We start from the raw sequence: 16,918 nt of genomic DNA, 5'->3' as shown, positions 1-16,918 counted from the left end.
TTTGTTACTGACAATTAATATTTATCCTGACAGAGGAGATGCACGTCAAGTCACTTTGTGAAAAATGTAAAGCATCTCAGCAGGTGAATTTCAACAAAATATATACCTTTACGTTAAATGTAAATTACGTAAATCCAGTATTGCTCTTTACTGCTGTTTGCTTCTGCTTTTCACAGAGTCCTGAGTATGAGAAGGTTACACCAACGAAGATTTCTAAGTGGAGCTTCCAGTGAGTGACATTCGGTCCTGACACCAGTCCCATGGGGTTATCAGATTAATACAACGCAAACAGATTCTCTTGTAGTGTGTGTGTGTGTGTGTGTGTGTGTGTGTGTGTGTGTGTGTGTGTGTGTGTGTGTGTGTGTGTGTGTGTGTGTGTGTGTGTGTGTGTGTGTGTGTGTGTGTGTGTGTGTGTTAGGGTACAGCTGGAAGGCGAGGGGACCTATGAGTGTTCGGCTACAGGTCTGGTGTTTGAGGTGTCGGAGCAGGCTCTGGTCCGCTACTCGGTCCTGTCCTGGTCTGAATTCTCTGAGTTCCTCCATGACTCCTGGAGACCTGCTGGATCGATTTATGATGTGGATGTGGTCAACAAGGATCCATCTGTGCTCAAGTTTATCCATTTCCCACACTCGCTGTGCCTTGCTGGTAAGAACACACTCTGACTGTGGGGTGGGGGGATTCATAGGCTGAATACTCTAAGAATCTCTGCGTGCTGAACTGACTCAGCTTTGGCAGTGTTTTGTTGATCAAAACATTTTGTAAATGTTTTGGTTTCAAATTGGGCTGACTCACACAACTTTTGATCCTGCATATTTGGACATTTGAATGAATAATAGTTTTTTGATTGAACTGGAATTATAGTCATATTTGTATTATTTTAAATGGACAAAATATGCAATGCATTGCCAATTGTCAAATCTATGAGTTATTACCATGGAGCATTTTACAAGATCCATGCTGGCTCTTTAAAAATGAGCAAGACCACTGTTGCAACAACAATGAACTACTAATGTAAAGTTTGACTTTACTTCACAATCTGAATTATCATTCCCCATCCAGCCACAATAATGTTATGTTATGTTAACGTTTCAACAGAACCTGAGCATGAGCTGAGCTTCCGTGTTCTGCACGTAAAGGACGGCCAAGCCAGCATTGAGTTGACGGTGGGCTTCACGGAGAGCCATGTTAAATGGCGCGTGTCCTCGCTTTCTCCTGGGGGTGTCATCATTCCGAGCAGTCTGCCGGCGAAGCACCACGGGGCTGTGCTGGTTTACAAGGAGGGGAACCACAAATACTTCTTCCAAGTGTATTTGTGCGTGAACAGCGGTTCTGAGATCCAGGTGACTAAGAAAAATGATCAACGATTAAGTAATAGAACGAGAGTCCCTGTGTGTTGATAAACAGATTCATGGATAGACGGACAGACTAGACTAAACTGGGCTAGGCTAAGATGAGCTAAACTGTGCTAGACCAAACTGGGATAACTGGGCTAAACTAGGGGCGGGAGAACTTGGGTGAGACTAAAATAGACTGGTCTGGGCTAGCCTAGAATGCGCTTATCTGGACTGGGCTAGCCTGAAATGGGCTAGGATGGGCTGGGCTAGGCTAGACTGCAGTAGACATGGCTAGATAATTAAGTTTAACCTCCTCTCTTGAGGGCTCATCGATCTTTCTGTTTCTGTGATCTGCCATCTTGAAAATAACTAACTATCTCCCATATTAATACCTCCCTCTCCCTCTTCCTCCCTCTCTCCATCTCTGACCATTGGGTCCTGCCCCTCCTGTTCCTGTCTGTGCAGGCTATTGAAGAACAGGTGAAAAAATACAGGAAGAAATGCATCAAGATGGATAAATCGGCCGTCTGTAATTCCAAGCTGGTGGCCGGGAAGAACTACCACCTCACAAGCGAGCCAGAAGGGAAAGTTGAACCTTCAGTATGTATTTTGCTGCCGTTTATTCTCATTTACATGTAATTAAATCTGCAATGAAAGGTTTTGTGCAATTCAGAAAGAAAGTATTGTATCTACGTGTGTGTGTGTGTGTGTGTGTGTGTGTGTGTGTGTGTGTGTGTGTGTGTGTGTGTGTGTGTGTGTGTGTGTGTGTGTGTGTGTGTGTGTGTGTGTGTGTGTGTGTGTTTTAACAGGAACTCAATTTCAACACTGATGTAATAGGCCTGAAGGGATTTTTTGAAGCACGCTTCGATAAGCATCCTCCTTTCAAATTATTTCTCATGGCCTCTGTGAATAAAAAAAGAAGAAACTGTGACAAAACGTTGTGGTCTGCTACAATCACAGAAGGTAATCAATGGACACATTGATTGAATTTGTTCTGTGGTTTGCATCGTAAGACTAATGACACATTATCCTTTATATGGAAAATCCTACTGCAGAGGATTTGAACAGCGAGGAGCCCAACATCGGACAGAAAGGTACACTTTTTTTTCATGGTGTTGTGTTCTTTGGATCATTGTTGGTGTTTCAATCGGATAGTAGGATTATTGGGCACGTTGAATCAGCCGACGAGCGGGGCTGCCCTGGGACCACCGCCAAAAGTTTAACATATTTTAACTTTTATGCACGGTGAAAAAACTTCAGAAAGCGAGAAGCGCATCTCAACGCTGCTCTGAACCGATCCGACTGATCAGAGTTCTCAAAGGTTTCCACAATGAAAAGGTTTGGTGACACTTCATTTGAAGGTATCTTCAAGAGTGACATGTCACCGTCATAACTATGACATGATACTGTCATGAACTTGTCATAAACTGTATAATCATGTAATAATGGTGTCATAGCAACAAGTTTTGCGAAATATCCTGTCGCACATCTATCTGACCAAGTGCTAAAATTGATCTGTAACCTTGCATATCTAATCATAATAATCATTCTGTCAACATTTCATGCATAAAAAAATAGGTGCATTTTCTGTTGATCACAAGTTGCTATGACAGAGACATCCTCTGGTAATGCCACCCTGGTTAATGTCAAGTTGTCATTATAAAGACATCCCAAACACAATGTAAACTTGTCATAACAAAAACCGAATGACACTTAATGACAGGAGTCATCAATGTTTATGACATGTTTATGACAGTGTCATGTCATAGTCATTACAGTGACATGTCACTCTTATGTAGATACCTTCAAATAAAGTCTTACCATAAATCCTTTATTAAACTGCCAATTATGCATTTTGTAGGTACGGGATCTTAAGCGGGAACCATGCTTATTATGTCCAATGTTATCATTAACACTTACAGATAGTCTTATTAACACCAATTAAGGTTAATAAGCATATAATAAGTGTCTTATTACCCATTAACAAAGGCTTAATACAAGGACCTTAATATAAAGCCTTACCGCCAATTCTATTGATTTGTCTTTCAGAGCATGTAAAGAATACATCTGCTGGTCTGATGACGGCAGGCAGTAGCGGAGAGGGGAGCTTGTCCATGTCTGAGCCGTCCAGCCCTATGGACTTGGGGTCGTCATCTCCACATGAAAGAAGCCGTAGCACGCATGGTGAGTTGAAGTCTCCTAGTTGTAGGAGTTATAAGTCTACATGTATAACTCTATATATCATGGTCGCTCACCAGATGAATACGTAGTTCATCTTTTTAAAATTTTAAAACAGGTTTTATTTGGCCTGTTGGGGGTTCTAGGATACAAATTTTAAACCTATGGCTCATTTTGAACAAAAGTCATATGCATGACTGAAGGGTATCTCGAGTGGTCATGCAGTGGCTAAAAAGTAAGATGATCAAGGATTGGCTACTCAAAGCAGGTAGGTAAAAACCTAATGCATTATTTCTTTGAAAAGGTATCCGCTTAAGAACAAGGTGGTGCAGAAGAGGAGTCCACTGATATGGTTTTAAAGCTATTGTTATTCAATGTTTGCTCTCCAAACTACTCTAAATGCATTAGGATAAAACCTGTACTTGCATGTCCCACAACCTCAATTACAATGTTGGCGAAACTATTGTCTGTGTTTGGTGTGTCTAGTCTAACCCTGTATGTGGTCTGACCACATGCCAGCACCCTAAGATTAGCTTTGATGTCGGGAGCCCTGGTCCCTGGTGGGCAAATAACCTTCAATGGCTCGCTGTGTAGTTTAACTTAATGTGTAACAGACTTACACATTAAGTCTGTTGCACATTAACTATGACCAGTGTTTTTACCCCAGAGGAAGACCTGCAAGGAGGGCTCCTCGGATTTACAGGGATATCGCTAAACGACAATACTAATGGACAAAGTATTCAACAGATGGGCGCTGTAAGCGTCCTGGTAACCAAACCAAACAAACCAAACCGGCTTCGTCACACAGCAGCCTCGGGTCGAACTGTGGGAGAGACAGCGCAGGTTACAGAGCACACAACCGCATTTTGATTTTGCCACTCGCAGCAAGTAACAAATATCAGAGCTAGTATGAACATCTGGGCTTGACATAGCAAACTTAGATGACAGTGTCAGGGATGTCAGATCACAAACTCATCAAATGCTGCCTTAAATCCCAGCACCCACCCACCCATCACAATGAAACGTCTCATACAAGTTAGAAACCTCAAGTCCATAAACCCAGATCAAACAAATCTTCTTCTGACTCCGTCACCAACTACAACTCTGCTCTTGAGTCTGTATAGGATGATGTGGCCCCCCTGAAGAATCCCACAGTCTCTTTTTCCTGATCCTCTCCCTGCTTTAACAAGGAGCGCCGCTCACTGAAAGTGGCAGCAGCCGTCTGGAGCGTCAATATAAGAGAAGTGGTCTGACGTTACATACACAGATATTGCAGGACAATTTGATCAGGAATGACAGAAACTGGATGTCTCTTTAGTTTTCGTTTATTCTCTCTTTACATCATGACACTGGGTCGCATATCATGAACAATCAACAATCAAACAATTTACAAGGTTCCTATCTAACCTTACCCCCCGCTAATCAATTAATTCACGATTGTCTGTGTGTGACATGACGTCACCACTAAGGTGCGCTTGCTTTTAGCACCTTTAAAGCTGCAACAGACTCCCGGCCAATGAGACTCTTCTGGTTCTCATTACACATCAAGTTCAAGGGGATACAGTAATTGTACTGGTCTTCTGATTAGGTTCCTTGAAGGTAGCATAACAAGGCAAGAGCGTACCTTTCCATCTCTTCCGATATAAACTTCTTTGATTCTTCCCATTTTCCAAATATGTTTGGGCAGTTTGTCTTCATTCACTAGGATAACGTCTCCGAGCTTTAACTCTGTGCATCTTTTTACATGAGATGAGCAATGTGCAGATCGTAGCTCCAGGAGATATTCCTTCTTCCAGCGGGTCCAATATGTATTGATTAGGCGCTGTCTGTATTTCCACCTTTTGTTTAACTGACGTTGGTCTGTGTTGGGGGCCGCTGCGGTTACGTTGCCAGCGGATGGGAGCGCTGTTAGACGCTGACCAATTAGAAAATGGGTTGGCGTTAGAGGGACAGGCTCTTCGCTGCTGGTGTGGGTGAAAGTGATGGGACGGGAATTAACAACTGCTTCCACTTCTATCAGAATGGTTTCGATTTCTTCATATTTCAGACATGATTTTCCCAGAACTTTACGTAGGCACGTCTTCACCGACCTCACCATTCTCTCCCACATTCCACCCCACCAAGCAGCTCTTTCTGCTATAAACTTCCAGATTATTCGTTTTTCAGCAAAGAATTCCTGTAGTTCTTTAGATGACAGGGAATCCCACAATGCTGTCAACTCCTTGTTGGCTCGTTTAAACGTTTTAGCATTGTCTGAATATATTGTGGTACATAGTCCTCTGCGTGACACAAAACGTCTGAACGCCAGCAGGAACTTTTCCGCAGTCAAATCAGTCACCAACTCTAAATGAATGTCTCTGGTGACTGCACAGGTGAAAAGAGCAATATAACATTTTCCTTGATTCTTACTGTACATAGGCCCAGCAAAATCCACTCCCGTGATCTCAAACGGAGGCGCTTCTTCAATGCGCTGCGCAGGTAAAGGCGCTGAAATCTGCTGGGCTGGTTTGGTTTTATATATACGAAAGATAAGACAAGCGTGTACAACTCTTTTCGTTAGTTGTCTTCCTTTCATTATCCAGAATCTTTCTCTCGCTTGGTTTAGCGTGTCTTGGAGACCAGAATGCAACACTTGCTGGTGGCATTTTCTTACAATCAGCTCAGAAAACATGTAATTTGCAGGGAGGATGCAGGGATGCTTTTGTTCAAACTTCAATCCGTTCATCTGTAACCTGCCTCCCACTCTTAGTACTCCACTGTCATCCAGAAAGGGACTTAGAGACTTAATTTTGGACTGAAAGTTAACTTCTTTACCTCTTTTCAGTTGATTGATTTCTTCGTAGAAACTTTGATTCTGCGTTAATCGGATCCAATAAAGCTCTGCTTCAGCGATCTCTCGGACTCTGTTTTCCACAAAGGGTTTCCACTGTTTTGCTGAACTTTTTATCCAGTGCAAAGTTATCATAGAATCACTCCACAGTTTCACTTGATTCTTTTCCATTTCAAGGTGCGTAATTACATAGTGACAGAGTCTAGCTCCGATGAGAGCACCGGGGAGTTCTAGTCTCGGTAAAGTTACTTTTTTAAGTGGCGCTACTCTTGTTTTTGCTGTTATAAGAGTCACTGTGCACTCACCATTTTCGGGGATAACTCTCATGTAGGCAGCTGCGCAGTATTCACTTTCACTCGCATCACTGAAGACGTGAACCTCTTTTTTAACAGGTGGATTCAGGTCAGTGAACGCCTCTTGATAACACCTTGGAATATTAATTTGTCTGATGCGAGGTAATTCTGTGCACCACTGCTGCCAAAGCTGCAACAGATCCTCAAGTAACTCAATGTCCCATGTTAAGCCCCGTTCCCACATTTTTTGGAAAAGGCATTTTACTCTGATTGTGAAAGGGGACAGAAATCCGATTGGATCAAAGATGCGAGCAGCAGCCTGCAACACGCCTCTTTTTGTGTTTGTTGAGGTTTTCAGGAACTCAATCAAACTGGTCAAATCGAAAACAAAGTCATCTTGTTCCGTTCTCCATGTTAGTCCAAGAACTTTTTTTCACTTCGACTTTTCCACTTATCGTGTTTTCCATTTCTTCATCCCACAAGTCTTTCAGCTCTCCAGAGTTTGTGCTCCATTTGCACAAACTCATTCCTGCTTCTTTTAAGATGCTTTTAGCTTGCGTTTTTAGCTTGCGTGGCGACATCTACATACACTTATCAAGGATAGATGTCACAGTGGGATGCATTTGCTGATATTTTTTCAAATGGTATCTAATGGTTGCTGCCAACAGAAAGGGACAAGGGGAAGCACCAAACGGGACTCTGGTCATGCGCAGAATGCTTACATTAGGTTTTTCGTTGGATTTTGGCAAGTCATTTAACCACAAGAATCGTAATGCATCCCTGTCTTGCTCTCGAATATATATCTGTAGAAAAGCCTTTGTGATATCAGCCATAAATGCCACTTCGTGTTTTCTGAATTTTAACAGGATGCTTAGTAACTCAGGATTCAGATTTGGGCCTGTCATTAAGCAGTCATTTAGTGATTGACAACCTTCAGCATGGGACGAAGCATCAAATACAACTCTTAACTTTGTGGTCAAACGCTCTTCATTAATGACTGCTCTGTGGGGGAGATAGTACGTGGGATTATCAGTGACCACATTTTGCACGCGCTCCACTATTCCCTGACTGACGTACTCCTTGATGACGTCACTGTACTTTTCATAAAGTGGCACATTATTTTGAAACTTTTTTACAAGCTGATCAAAACGTCTTTTGGCAACATTATAGTTGGAGGGCAGGTCATGGTCTTCATTTTTCCAAGGTAATCTCACCTCGTATCTTTCTTCTTTGAACTGGACAGTTTTTTCAAACAGCTGCAATGCCTCCTCATTACTTTTCAGTGATTATTTTTCATTCATTATCCCGATGGATTCGATTTCCCAGAAGGAGCGCAGTGTGTGATTTATTTTCTCATCCAGTCCAACACTCACGTGCAGAGTTCCGACATCTATAGGTTCTGTTTCAGTTGTCACATTTAGCATGGATACGGTTCCTTGTATTAACCATCCAAACTTGCTGTCCAGCGCCACCAGCGACTCTGAGAGGCGCTCCAATTTTCCTGTCACAATTTTCCAGTAGTGATCGCCACCGATGAGGACTCCAAGCTCCTGCGTCTCCATTCCGCTCACTGAAGTGTCAGCCAGCTGCAGGCCTTTTCGCTCCAGTTCTCTTCCTCTCCCGCTCTCATAATGGAAGAGCACACTCTTGGGATTTCCAACACTTCTAACTGTACACTTTGGCCATTTCTGATGTTGCTCAGTGTTAATTTTACTTTATTACAGGTGATATTTTGTGGGACACTAGAGCCAAACGTGTGTAACTTTAGAGTCTCTTCACCTACTTTGGGGAGGTTGAGCGCACTGGAGATATCTTTACGCACAAAGCTTCGCTGACTCCCTCCGTCCAGTAGACAGCGGGTGAGTTGCCTTGTAACTGGAGTTTCTATCCAGACAGTAGCGGTCTGAAGGAGAACTGATTCTCGCTTTGATTCATTGGGAGACATGGACATCACGGCATCTGCCGGTTCATTTTCTTTTCTGAATTCACGCCCATCATACGCCCAGCACACAGCTTGGTGATGACGTCGATTACATTTCTCACAAGAGATACCTTTAGTGCGACATGTCTCGTTCCAAAACACACAAAGCATCTTCCTTGATTTTTTTACTTTTCTTTTTTCTCAGGCACAGACATTTCATGGCAGTGTTTAGACTGGTGATTATTTTTCTCACAAAAAAAACAATATTGTCTGTCCATTTGGTTCGCCGCATAAAGGGTAGACGTTGTCATTGTGTTATGTCGTCTTGTTCGCATTTCCCATGCGCCTGGTGTTTCCTTTTCACGTTCCTTACTTGTGCGCTCTTTTCCGCTTTTAGACATGTTGGCCGTGCGCTTCCGGCTGTCCACTTCTTTTTGAATGAAGCTCATCAGTTCTTCCACTTTCCAGACATCATCCTCTTCAACTTGTTTGCTGAAGTCTAATGTTATCTCTTCGGGAATGAGCTTCATTAGAATGGGGCACAGTAAGCTACCATACGTGTCAGAGACGACTCCCATTGAAGCCAGACTACGAATTTGGATTTCACAATTATCATACAAATATCTGAGCGATTTTATGTCACTGACATTTTTTACAGGATTAAGATTCAACAATTTGGTCATATGAGTATTAATTACCAAATCCTTTCGGCCAAATCTTTTCTGCAGCAGCTGAGTAGCGTTTTCATAATTTGAATCAGTTAATGGTAACCCTGCGACTACATTGGCAGCTGCGCCAGTGAGATATGATCTCAGATAACTGAATTTATCCGTTTTTGTTAGGTTAGGATTACTGTTCACTGCTGTGTCAAACTGTCCCCAAAAGTACTGCCACTGGCTGATGTCTCCAGAATATATTTCTATCACAAGTTTAGGCAGCTTCACGTTATTACGCATGGGGTTAGATTCAACAGACATTGCAGACTCTGCATCATCTCTCGCTCTTCTTAGCGCTCTCCTTGTCCTCGTCTTCCTCAGTGATATGTGATCTTTGTATTCCAAGGCTCTTGAAACCTCATCTTCTATATCTTCTGTCGCTGTTTGTTCTTCCACATCCAAATCCATTTTTGTCAAATAATCTTCTTTCAATATCAATTGCTCCAGCAACTCTTCCAATGCATCATGATCTGGTCTTTCTTTAACAAGTTTGTCATCAATCTTGTTAATCAGACTGGTTACAGCGGTGCGGATTGAGGATCTTTTTTTCTTTCGACGGTCGATTTCAGCCATTGTTCCTTTTTTCTGTCTTCTTATTTGTCTTGCAAACCAATGGACTTTTCGTCCTCTTCTTCCTTGATCTAAATGTTCCCTGGTTTCGGCACCAACTATTGCAGGACAATTCGATCAGGAATGACAGAAACTGGATATCTCTTTAGTTTTCGTTTATTCTCTCTTTACATCATGACACTGGGTCGCATATCATGAACAATCAACAATCAAACAATTTACAAGGTTCCTATATAACCTTACCCCCCGCTAATCAATTAATTCACGATTGTCTGTGTGTGACATGACGTCACCACTAAGGTGCGCTTGCTTTTAGCACCTTTAAAGCTGCAACAACAGATGTTTCAGCAGCACCAACAGGACTTTAAAAATGCACTGAACTGCCACTATTCCAACCGTATTAAGAATCAATGTCAATATTGTTTGCTCAAACCCCTTGCGTTTGAGTTCCCCCCCCCCCCCCCTCTCCCTTGTACACCTAGTGGTCAGCCTAGATAGAGCTTATGTGTCAAAGCTAGGACGGTGTTGGTGTCCTCCCCTCCAGTGCAGTCCGCAACCTGGGAGTGATACTGGACAGAAAACTATCCCTCGAGAACCACACCAAGAGTTACCAAAGTTAACTTCTTCATCCTCGGGAACAAAATCCATCACCTGTTCATCAATGCCCTCATCTCATCCCTTCTGGACAATTGCAATGCCCTCCTTGTGGGGGAATCTGCTAAATCCATCAATGGGCTGCAGTTAGTCTGGAGCTTTGCTGCCCGGATTCTCGGCCACATATGTCAGCAAACACATCCCTCCAGTATCATTTGACCTCCACCATCTCCCCATCGGCTCACACATTGACTTCAAGGTCCTAGTCCACACTTACCAGTCCGCTGGGCGTTCAACCTGTCCGACCTCCTCAAACAGTACTGCTCCTCTCGCTGGCTCTGCTCCTCCAGCTCCCTGCAGCAGCCCCGCTGCAAACTCAAGAAATTGTGAGAGAAAAAGACATTAACCAGGGAACATTGCTGCTCCCTGGTTGTTGAACACACTCCTTCAGAGAAGTGGACCCAGTGCTGAAGAAAGACCCGCTCCCCGAATTATTCTATATGCACCAGAGGGCCAATTCTATCATTTCAAACAAAATCTTCAGAAACAAATCACTTTCGTTAATAACACATAAAATTGTTTCAATATATACGTACATGATGCATGATAGTAATGTTGTTGTATATATTTAAATTGTACTTAATGTAGGCTGACATGAAAACCATAGAAATGTAGGACACATAGGGAACTCAGCTTGGCCGCTGTGGCACTTTGATCAAACACTGAAACGGTTTGGTTTACCTGTAGTAAACTGAGGAAGTACATTCTTTTATTTCAGTATTGTAGTAGAAGGTAGAAAAATAAATGAATTCCATTTGCAAATTCTCTTGATTTGTTTTTCAGGACTTGTACAGAATCGTTCTAAACCTGTTAAGAAGAAGTCATCATGCAGTAGCGGACAGGGGAGCCGTCCTGGTGAGCTGTCCTCGTCTCCGCCCCTCAAAATGCCCAAAAGCGACGACACACTGGGTGAGTTGAAGTCTCCTAGTTTTAGGAGTAATAAGTCGAACTGCATAACCATCTATATCATAGTACTTCCTTTTCAAAATATATTCATTGAGACATAATTTATGAATACATACCGTAATTCCTTTTTTAAAAGAGGTCAAAGGTGTGTGTGTGTGTGTGTGTGTGTGTGTGTGTGTGTGTGTGTGTGTGTGTGTGTGTGTGTGTGTGTGTGTGTGTGTGTGTGTGTGTGTGTGTGTGTAAAAAAATCAAAACAGCATCTAGAATTCCGCACTCAAGACAGTAGCGTGGAAGTGCTTTTTTGAAGCAATCTTCAATCAGCCTCCCACTTTCGAATTGTTTCTCAAGTACTTAGATTCAAGGAAAAGAATGAAAGGTATCACTTCACACGTTTCTTAGTGGTGCTGTGTTCTTTGGATCATTGCTGTTGCTGGACAACAGGTGTACATCATGTATGACATCCGCCTTCTTTTCAGCAGAGCAGAACACAGGCTAGGAAAATAAGTGCTGTTATAATATAACAACAACAATAAGTGTTGCCGAATTCCTTTGTTAGCAGCTGAGCCTTGGAAGGTGTTGCAATTAAATAATTAATATAAATGTACGTTAACAACTAGCTAGTAAGTTACAATAGTTGCTAGTAACTATTTGCCATTGCTAGTTGTTAATGTTGATAAAAGCCTAATATGTAACATTAATGCATTAAAATAACTAAAAACACCTCGACTTATGTTATGTATTTTGATGTTGTGTACTTATATTATCCTTAGTCAGAAATGTTCCAAATGTTTTTATCAGATGAATGAATAACCATGGTGTCCATTTTCCAGACACAAACCGAGGTCAGGCTCTGTCCGGTAGGCAGCTCCTGCAGGTGGCCCAAACACTGGGACAGGAGTGGAGGCGGGTGGGCGTCTACTTGGACCTGAGCACCACAGATCTGGACGACATCAAGGCAGAGGAAGCGGATGTGATCATGCAAAAAGTGAAGATGTTGGAGCGGTGGCAGCGCCGAACACCAGGAAAGGCCACAGCACAGGACCTGCTGAGAGGTCTGGAGGACCTGAAGGACCTACCTGTCGACACCCGTCAGTTATTGACAGGTAACGCACTTCACCCCCAATCTGCAGATCGCGTCATGTTGTTCATTTTGAGTTTTTCGCCTAATAAAAAAATCATGAAATATCTTTTGCGAAGACTACACATACATTTAGAATCGATTGTGGATTTTTGACTGATTTAGCCTGTGAATTATCCAGTTTTAATCAAATACAATGAGGTACCTTCGTGGTAGTTCACCTTGTCACTAATCTCCCTGGTCACGAGTGGTATAAAATGGCGGTACTAATATTACATTTTTTCCACACACAGTCTTACTGCATCCATAGTATTAAACTACATTCACATTTATTTTCTGTGCTTGAATATATATTTTCATACATGAATATAGGATGCTTTTGATAACATGACGGTGTGCTGTGGAATCGCAACCGTTTTGTTTTGGATACCAACGTGTGATTGGCCTACTTTTAGTTATTGAACAGAGAAGCAACCCCAAAAACCTAGAAAACGAACGTCTCCAAAAGCCAACAGAGACACTTCCACTAATCATCATCCCCCATCAGCCAACTGCCGTACGCCACACTCTTTATACTTGCAAGTTGGATTAAAAAGTGAAGCTCCAATTAGTTTTAATGGTCTAAATACATATATATTTCGATTTGGAGTCAAACCACAAAGCGCGTCCTTACCATATGAGGTTAAATCCATCCGCTTTTTTCACCGGTGTGATTCTTATTAGAAAAGGCCACATATTCACATAGGAAACGATGTAAATAGTTGACGCATTTTTTTCCCCCAGTTGTTCTTGCTTTTCATGTCATTTATTCGTTATGCGCCCGGTGTAAAGGGAGCTCCACACTAAACGTCCAGAGCCAAACTCCCAACAGAGGGGACGCCATGCCCCATGAGGCTGCATAGAGAGAGAGAATCTCACTTCTGTGATACGATGTGAAACAAGATGGAGGGTTGTGGGGATGTGGAATGATTCTTCAGGCGTTAGTTTGCTTTGATATTCAATTCAATATTATTTGTGGTTGTAACTGCTTTCTGATGTATACTGATGTGCACTCATTTCCTTTCTGTTTTTGCTTCCTCAGACTGGATAAATGGTAGCCTGACACAACCAGATCACTAAGCAAATTCGTAACAGTGTGGAACATCTTAGTAAATATTCGATTTCCAAGGGCCGTTATTAACTGACCTAAACTGGACACAATTGAATAGACCAGCAACCAATCAGCAACGAAGCGTGTGACCATCAGCCGCAGCCCTCTCCATTGTTTAGGAAACTCCTCAACGCCTCCCCTTGAGTGCTCCTCTCAAACCCGCCCCTTTTAGATAAACACTTCTGATTGGCCCAACCCGGGCCAGGCCTGCTGGAAATCTGTCTGAACGGGAGGGGGCCAGACGCGTACACAAAGAGCAAATAAATATATGCTGACAGATTATCTGGTACCCAGGCTAGCTATAAGGTTCAGTCAGTTACTTGCAGAGGCCATAGTGCAGTAGATGTCTCCATTGAAAGAAACGATGAAGATTGACCAAAACAAGCGATGGACCAAAAGGAAACAGTGAAGCTCTCTGTGAATGTTTCCTGGTCCCCTGAATGAGGCCAGATCAAAACATCAGACCATGTCCCTCCTGTCCTGAGGCAACTAAATGTATGTTTTATTGGAATTACAAAGATGGACTCATTGAGTCAATCCTGCAATTCACAATTGTTCTGTTGTCTTGAACATGTAAAGTAATTGTTGCTATCATGTTTAGAATAGGTCTTCTTTCCTGGGCTACTACATGTGTACTGAGCTGTTCCCCTCAGGTTCCTCCTATAGACAGGTATAGATAGGAATTTTGTAACATTTTATATTTTATTTATTTTTGTATGGTTGTGATCAAGGAATTTTGTAAAAGATTTGTAATAATCCACAAGTCTGACTTTATTCTGGGCTTTTTCTACATTTTCCCCAAAAGGCAGCTTTTATTGTTTCATATTATTATTAATATTATACATGTTAACATGGATATAACCAAACTCCCACTCTCAGGGTTTTCACTTTAACAATATCCTGACAGGAATGTCCAGGATAGGTTGGGGCAAAATAAAAGGAAAAGTGGCAAAGTTTGTGAAGCAAGAAAGCAGTCTTCTGTGGAAAAGACTGCTTTCTTGCTTCATTTGTTTGACATATTTTTAAACCTGTCATGCCAACTTATCAATACTTTAAATATAGTAAATATTATCACATTAATATAATTCAGCACGATTCTATAAATAATGTAATACATCAGTGTAAAGCTATTGGGTCACCATTGACACTTGAGTGGATCCATGTGTAACGTTATTCATGGTTTCACTCATGGCTCTAAAGATCAGAGTAGTGAGCTCAGGTGCTTTTAGCGTGAGTGGGGGCAGGTATTCCTTATAGTTAGTAGAGAGACTGAAGGTTAGCCAGACAGTAGCGTGTAAATGTACTGGAATGTGAAACTAGGAACTATTTAGGATTACTTTGTATTGAAATCATTGTTCATGGACAATACTTTGACTTTACTTTATCACGTTATTTCTTTGCCTCATCAGCTACAGAGATTATTCTAGTACACCCAGTATAAGAAAGTGTGTCCGTTTTTTACCTGTTCCATTTCAGAATGGCAGCTGTAGAGAGGTATTGTAGAGAGCAGGGGTCCCCAACCTGGTGGTCCTTGGGAGACTCATGTGGTACCGGGTCGCCAATAAATAATAAATAACTTTTAACTAACTTATAAATTACCTTTTCTTTACGTTATTTTGAAAATCACCACCACTGCACTCATATTGATGTTCTTTCATTAAGTATTGCACACTAATAACGGTCCATCAAAATAAAACAGAAGCTCAAACTGAATGTGATGATGGAAACACAATAATATATTTTTTCAATTACGCCACCAAAAATAATTTTACCCACATGAAACATGTGGGTACAAGTTCCACTGAAAAACCAACATCACTTCTTGGTAATGTAACAACAAAGGCTAGCAAAAAAAAACTACACAAAATGTCCAAGTTGTAGCCTACATAACAGGGTGAAAAACTCATGTAAGGTGTTCAAATGTCAGATGAAAAGATGATGACAACAATTAGTTTTGCAAGAACAATGAGGTTGTCAATTGACATGCATTGCCTGCGACTGTCTGTGAACCTTAAGACCAATATGTTTTGAGCCACCTACCTACGTATTTGACGTGCTGGTTCTTCTCCAGTAAAGTGGCCAAAGCTCCACAAACGGACAGATATAGACTCGAACAATCATTAACTGAGGTGCCCCCAGGAGGTCAAGGGGAATTTTTTTAACCGTGTGTGTGTGTGTGTGTGTGTGTGTGTGTGTGTGTGTGTGTGTGTGTGTGTGTGTGTGTGTGTGTGTGTGTGTGTGTGTGTGTGTGTGTGTGTGTGTGTGTGTGTGTGTGTGTGTGTGTGTGTGTGTGTGTGTGTGTACGCGCGTATTTAACAATGTAAATACATTTTTTATGGGATTGGTTAAACCGCCACCCACCAAAATGGAATTGTGTGTGTGTGTGTGTTAAATACACACACACACACACACACACACACACACACACACACACACACACACACACACACACACACACACACACACACACACACACACACACACAATAACGAAAGGAAACAAAAAGTTTCAATTGAGTGACGATCCATCCCATGTCGCGTCTCGTTGCAGCGCCTTCGTTATAGACCACGAAGCAAACGTCTAGATGGGACTGCGCCGTTAAAACAGCCCGTCATCGTAGCCTACCTCTCGTGGAATAAGGAATTTAAAAGAGATTATGGAGTGATTTGAGTCAGAAGTGACATTCGGCAATGGCAGCGTGCGATGTTCATAACAAGTTAAACTTCTAGTCCAATAACATCCACAGCTAAGAAAGAAGGTAGGCCTAAGACAAATTGTCCGAACCTTTGATTTGCAAGGCAAGCAGGCAATTTTCGGAGTTGTTATGTAGGAATAAAAAATGTGTATGTTGCAATGTTGTACGGTGGACTTTCTTTGAAAAAGAGGCTTTCTTTTTTTTTTTGCAAAAAATAAAGTGCAAAAGGCACATTACAGTGTCGGCGCTAAGGGGGGGCATTTGGGGGCCGTGCCCCCCCCTAGCGGTCATTAATGCCCCTCCTACCACAGGTCATTATTTTATTTATTTTCCCGATAATGACCGGCGTTCTATACATTATCCCTTATATTACACGGGTCTTCTTAATGCTGTGGAAATCGCAAGGTCCAGTTTTAGAACGCGGCAATTGAACTATTTCTCTTCAGCCAATCACAGCACAGAACAACTTGTACGTCACAGCCTTACTCTCCCGGTACCGTACTGTCCACTCCAGCATAATAATATCCGATTGAAATAGCCGATATCCGGAGAATGACAAAACACAGTAACTCTAGCCTACTCTCAAGCAAAAT

At 42.1% G+C, this 16,918-nt stretch overlaps 2 protein-coding genes across 2 annotated transcripts in view; both read left to right on the top strand.

Moving 5' to 3' along the window:
• Positions 1-13,555, top strand: part of LOC130406734 (uncharacterized) — a 15,220-nt gene extending 1,665 nt beyond the window's left edge. Inside the window, exons 4-12 of the mRNA XM_056612424.1 lie at positions 177-229; positions 419-645; positions 1,096-1,340; positions 1,800-1,934; positions 2,144-2,297; positions 2,390-2,428; positions 3,384-3,518; positions 11,280-11,405; positions 12,233-13,555. Coding sequence (XP_056468399.1) covers positions 177-229; positions 419-645; positions 1,096-1,340; positions 1,800-1,934; positions 2,144-2,297; positions 2,390-2,428; positions 3,384-3,518; positions 11,280-11,405; positions 12,233-12,636 — 1,518 coding nt within the window. The 3' untranslated portion in view covers positions 12,637-13,555. The remainder of the gene's footprint in view (positions 1-176; positions 230-418; positions 646-1,095; positions 1,341-1,799; positions 1,935-2,143; positions 2,298-2,389; positions 2,429-3,383; positions 3,519-11,279; positions 11,406-12,232) is intronic.
• The window catches only part of LOC130406722 (uncharacterized), a 132,054-nt gene that overhangs the window by 28,537 nt on the left and 86,599 nt on the right, over positions 1-16,918 (top strand). The gene's annotated exons all lie outside the window — the stretch shown is intronic.

Source organism: Gadus chalcogrammus, chromosome 16 (genome assembly GCF_026213295.1).
Source record: "Gadus chalcogrammus isolate NIFS_2021 chromosome 16, NIFS_Gcha_1.0, whole genome shotgun sequence".
NCBI classification, from domain to species: Eukaryota; Metazoa; Chordata; class Actinopteri; order Gadiformes; family Gadidae; genus Gadus; species Gadus chalcogrammus.
This window is presented reverse-complemented; position numbering and strand designations above follow the sequence as displayed.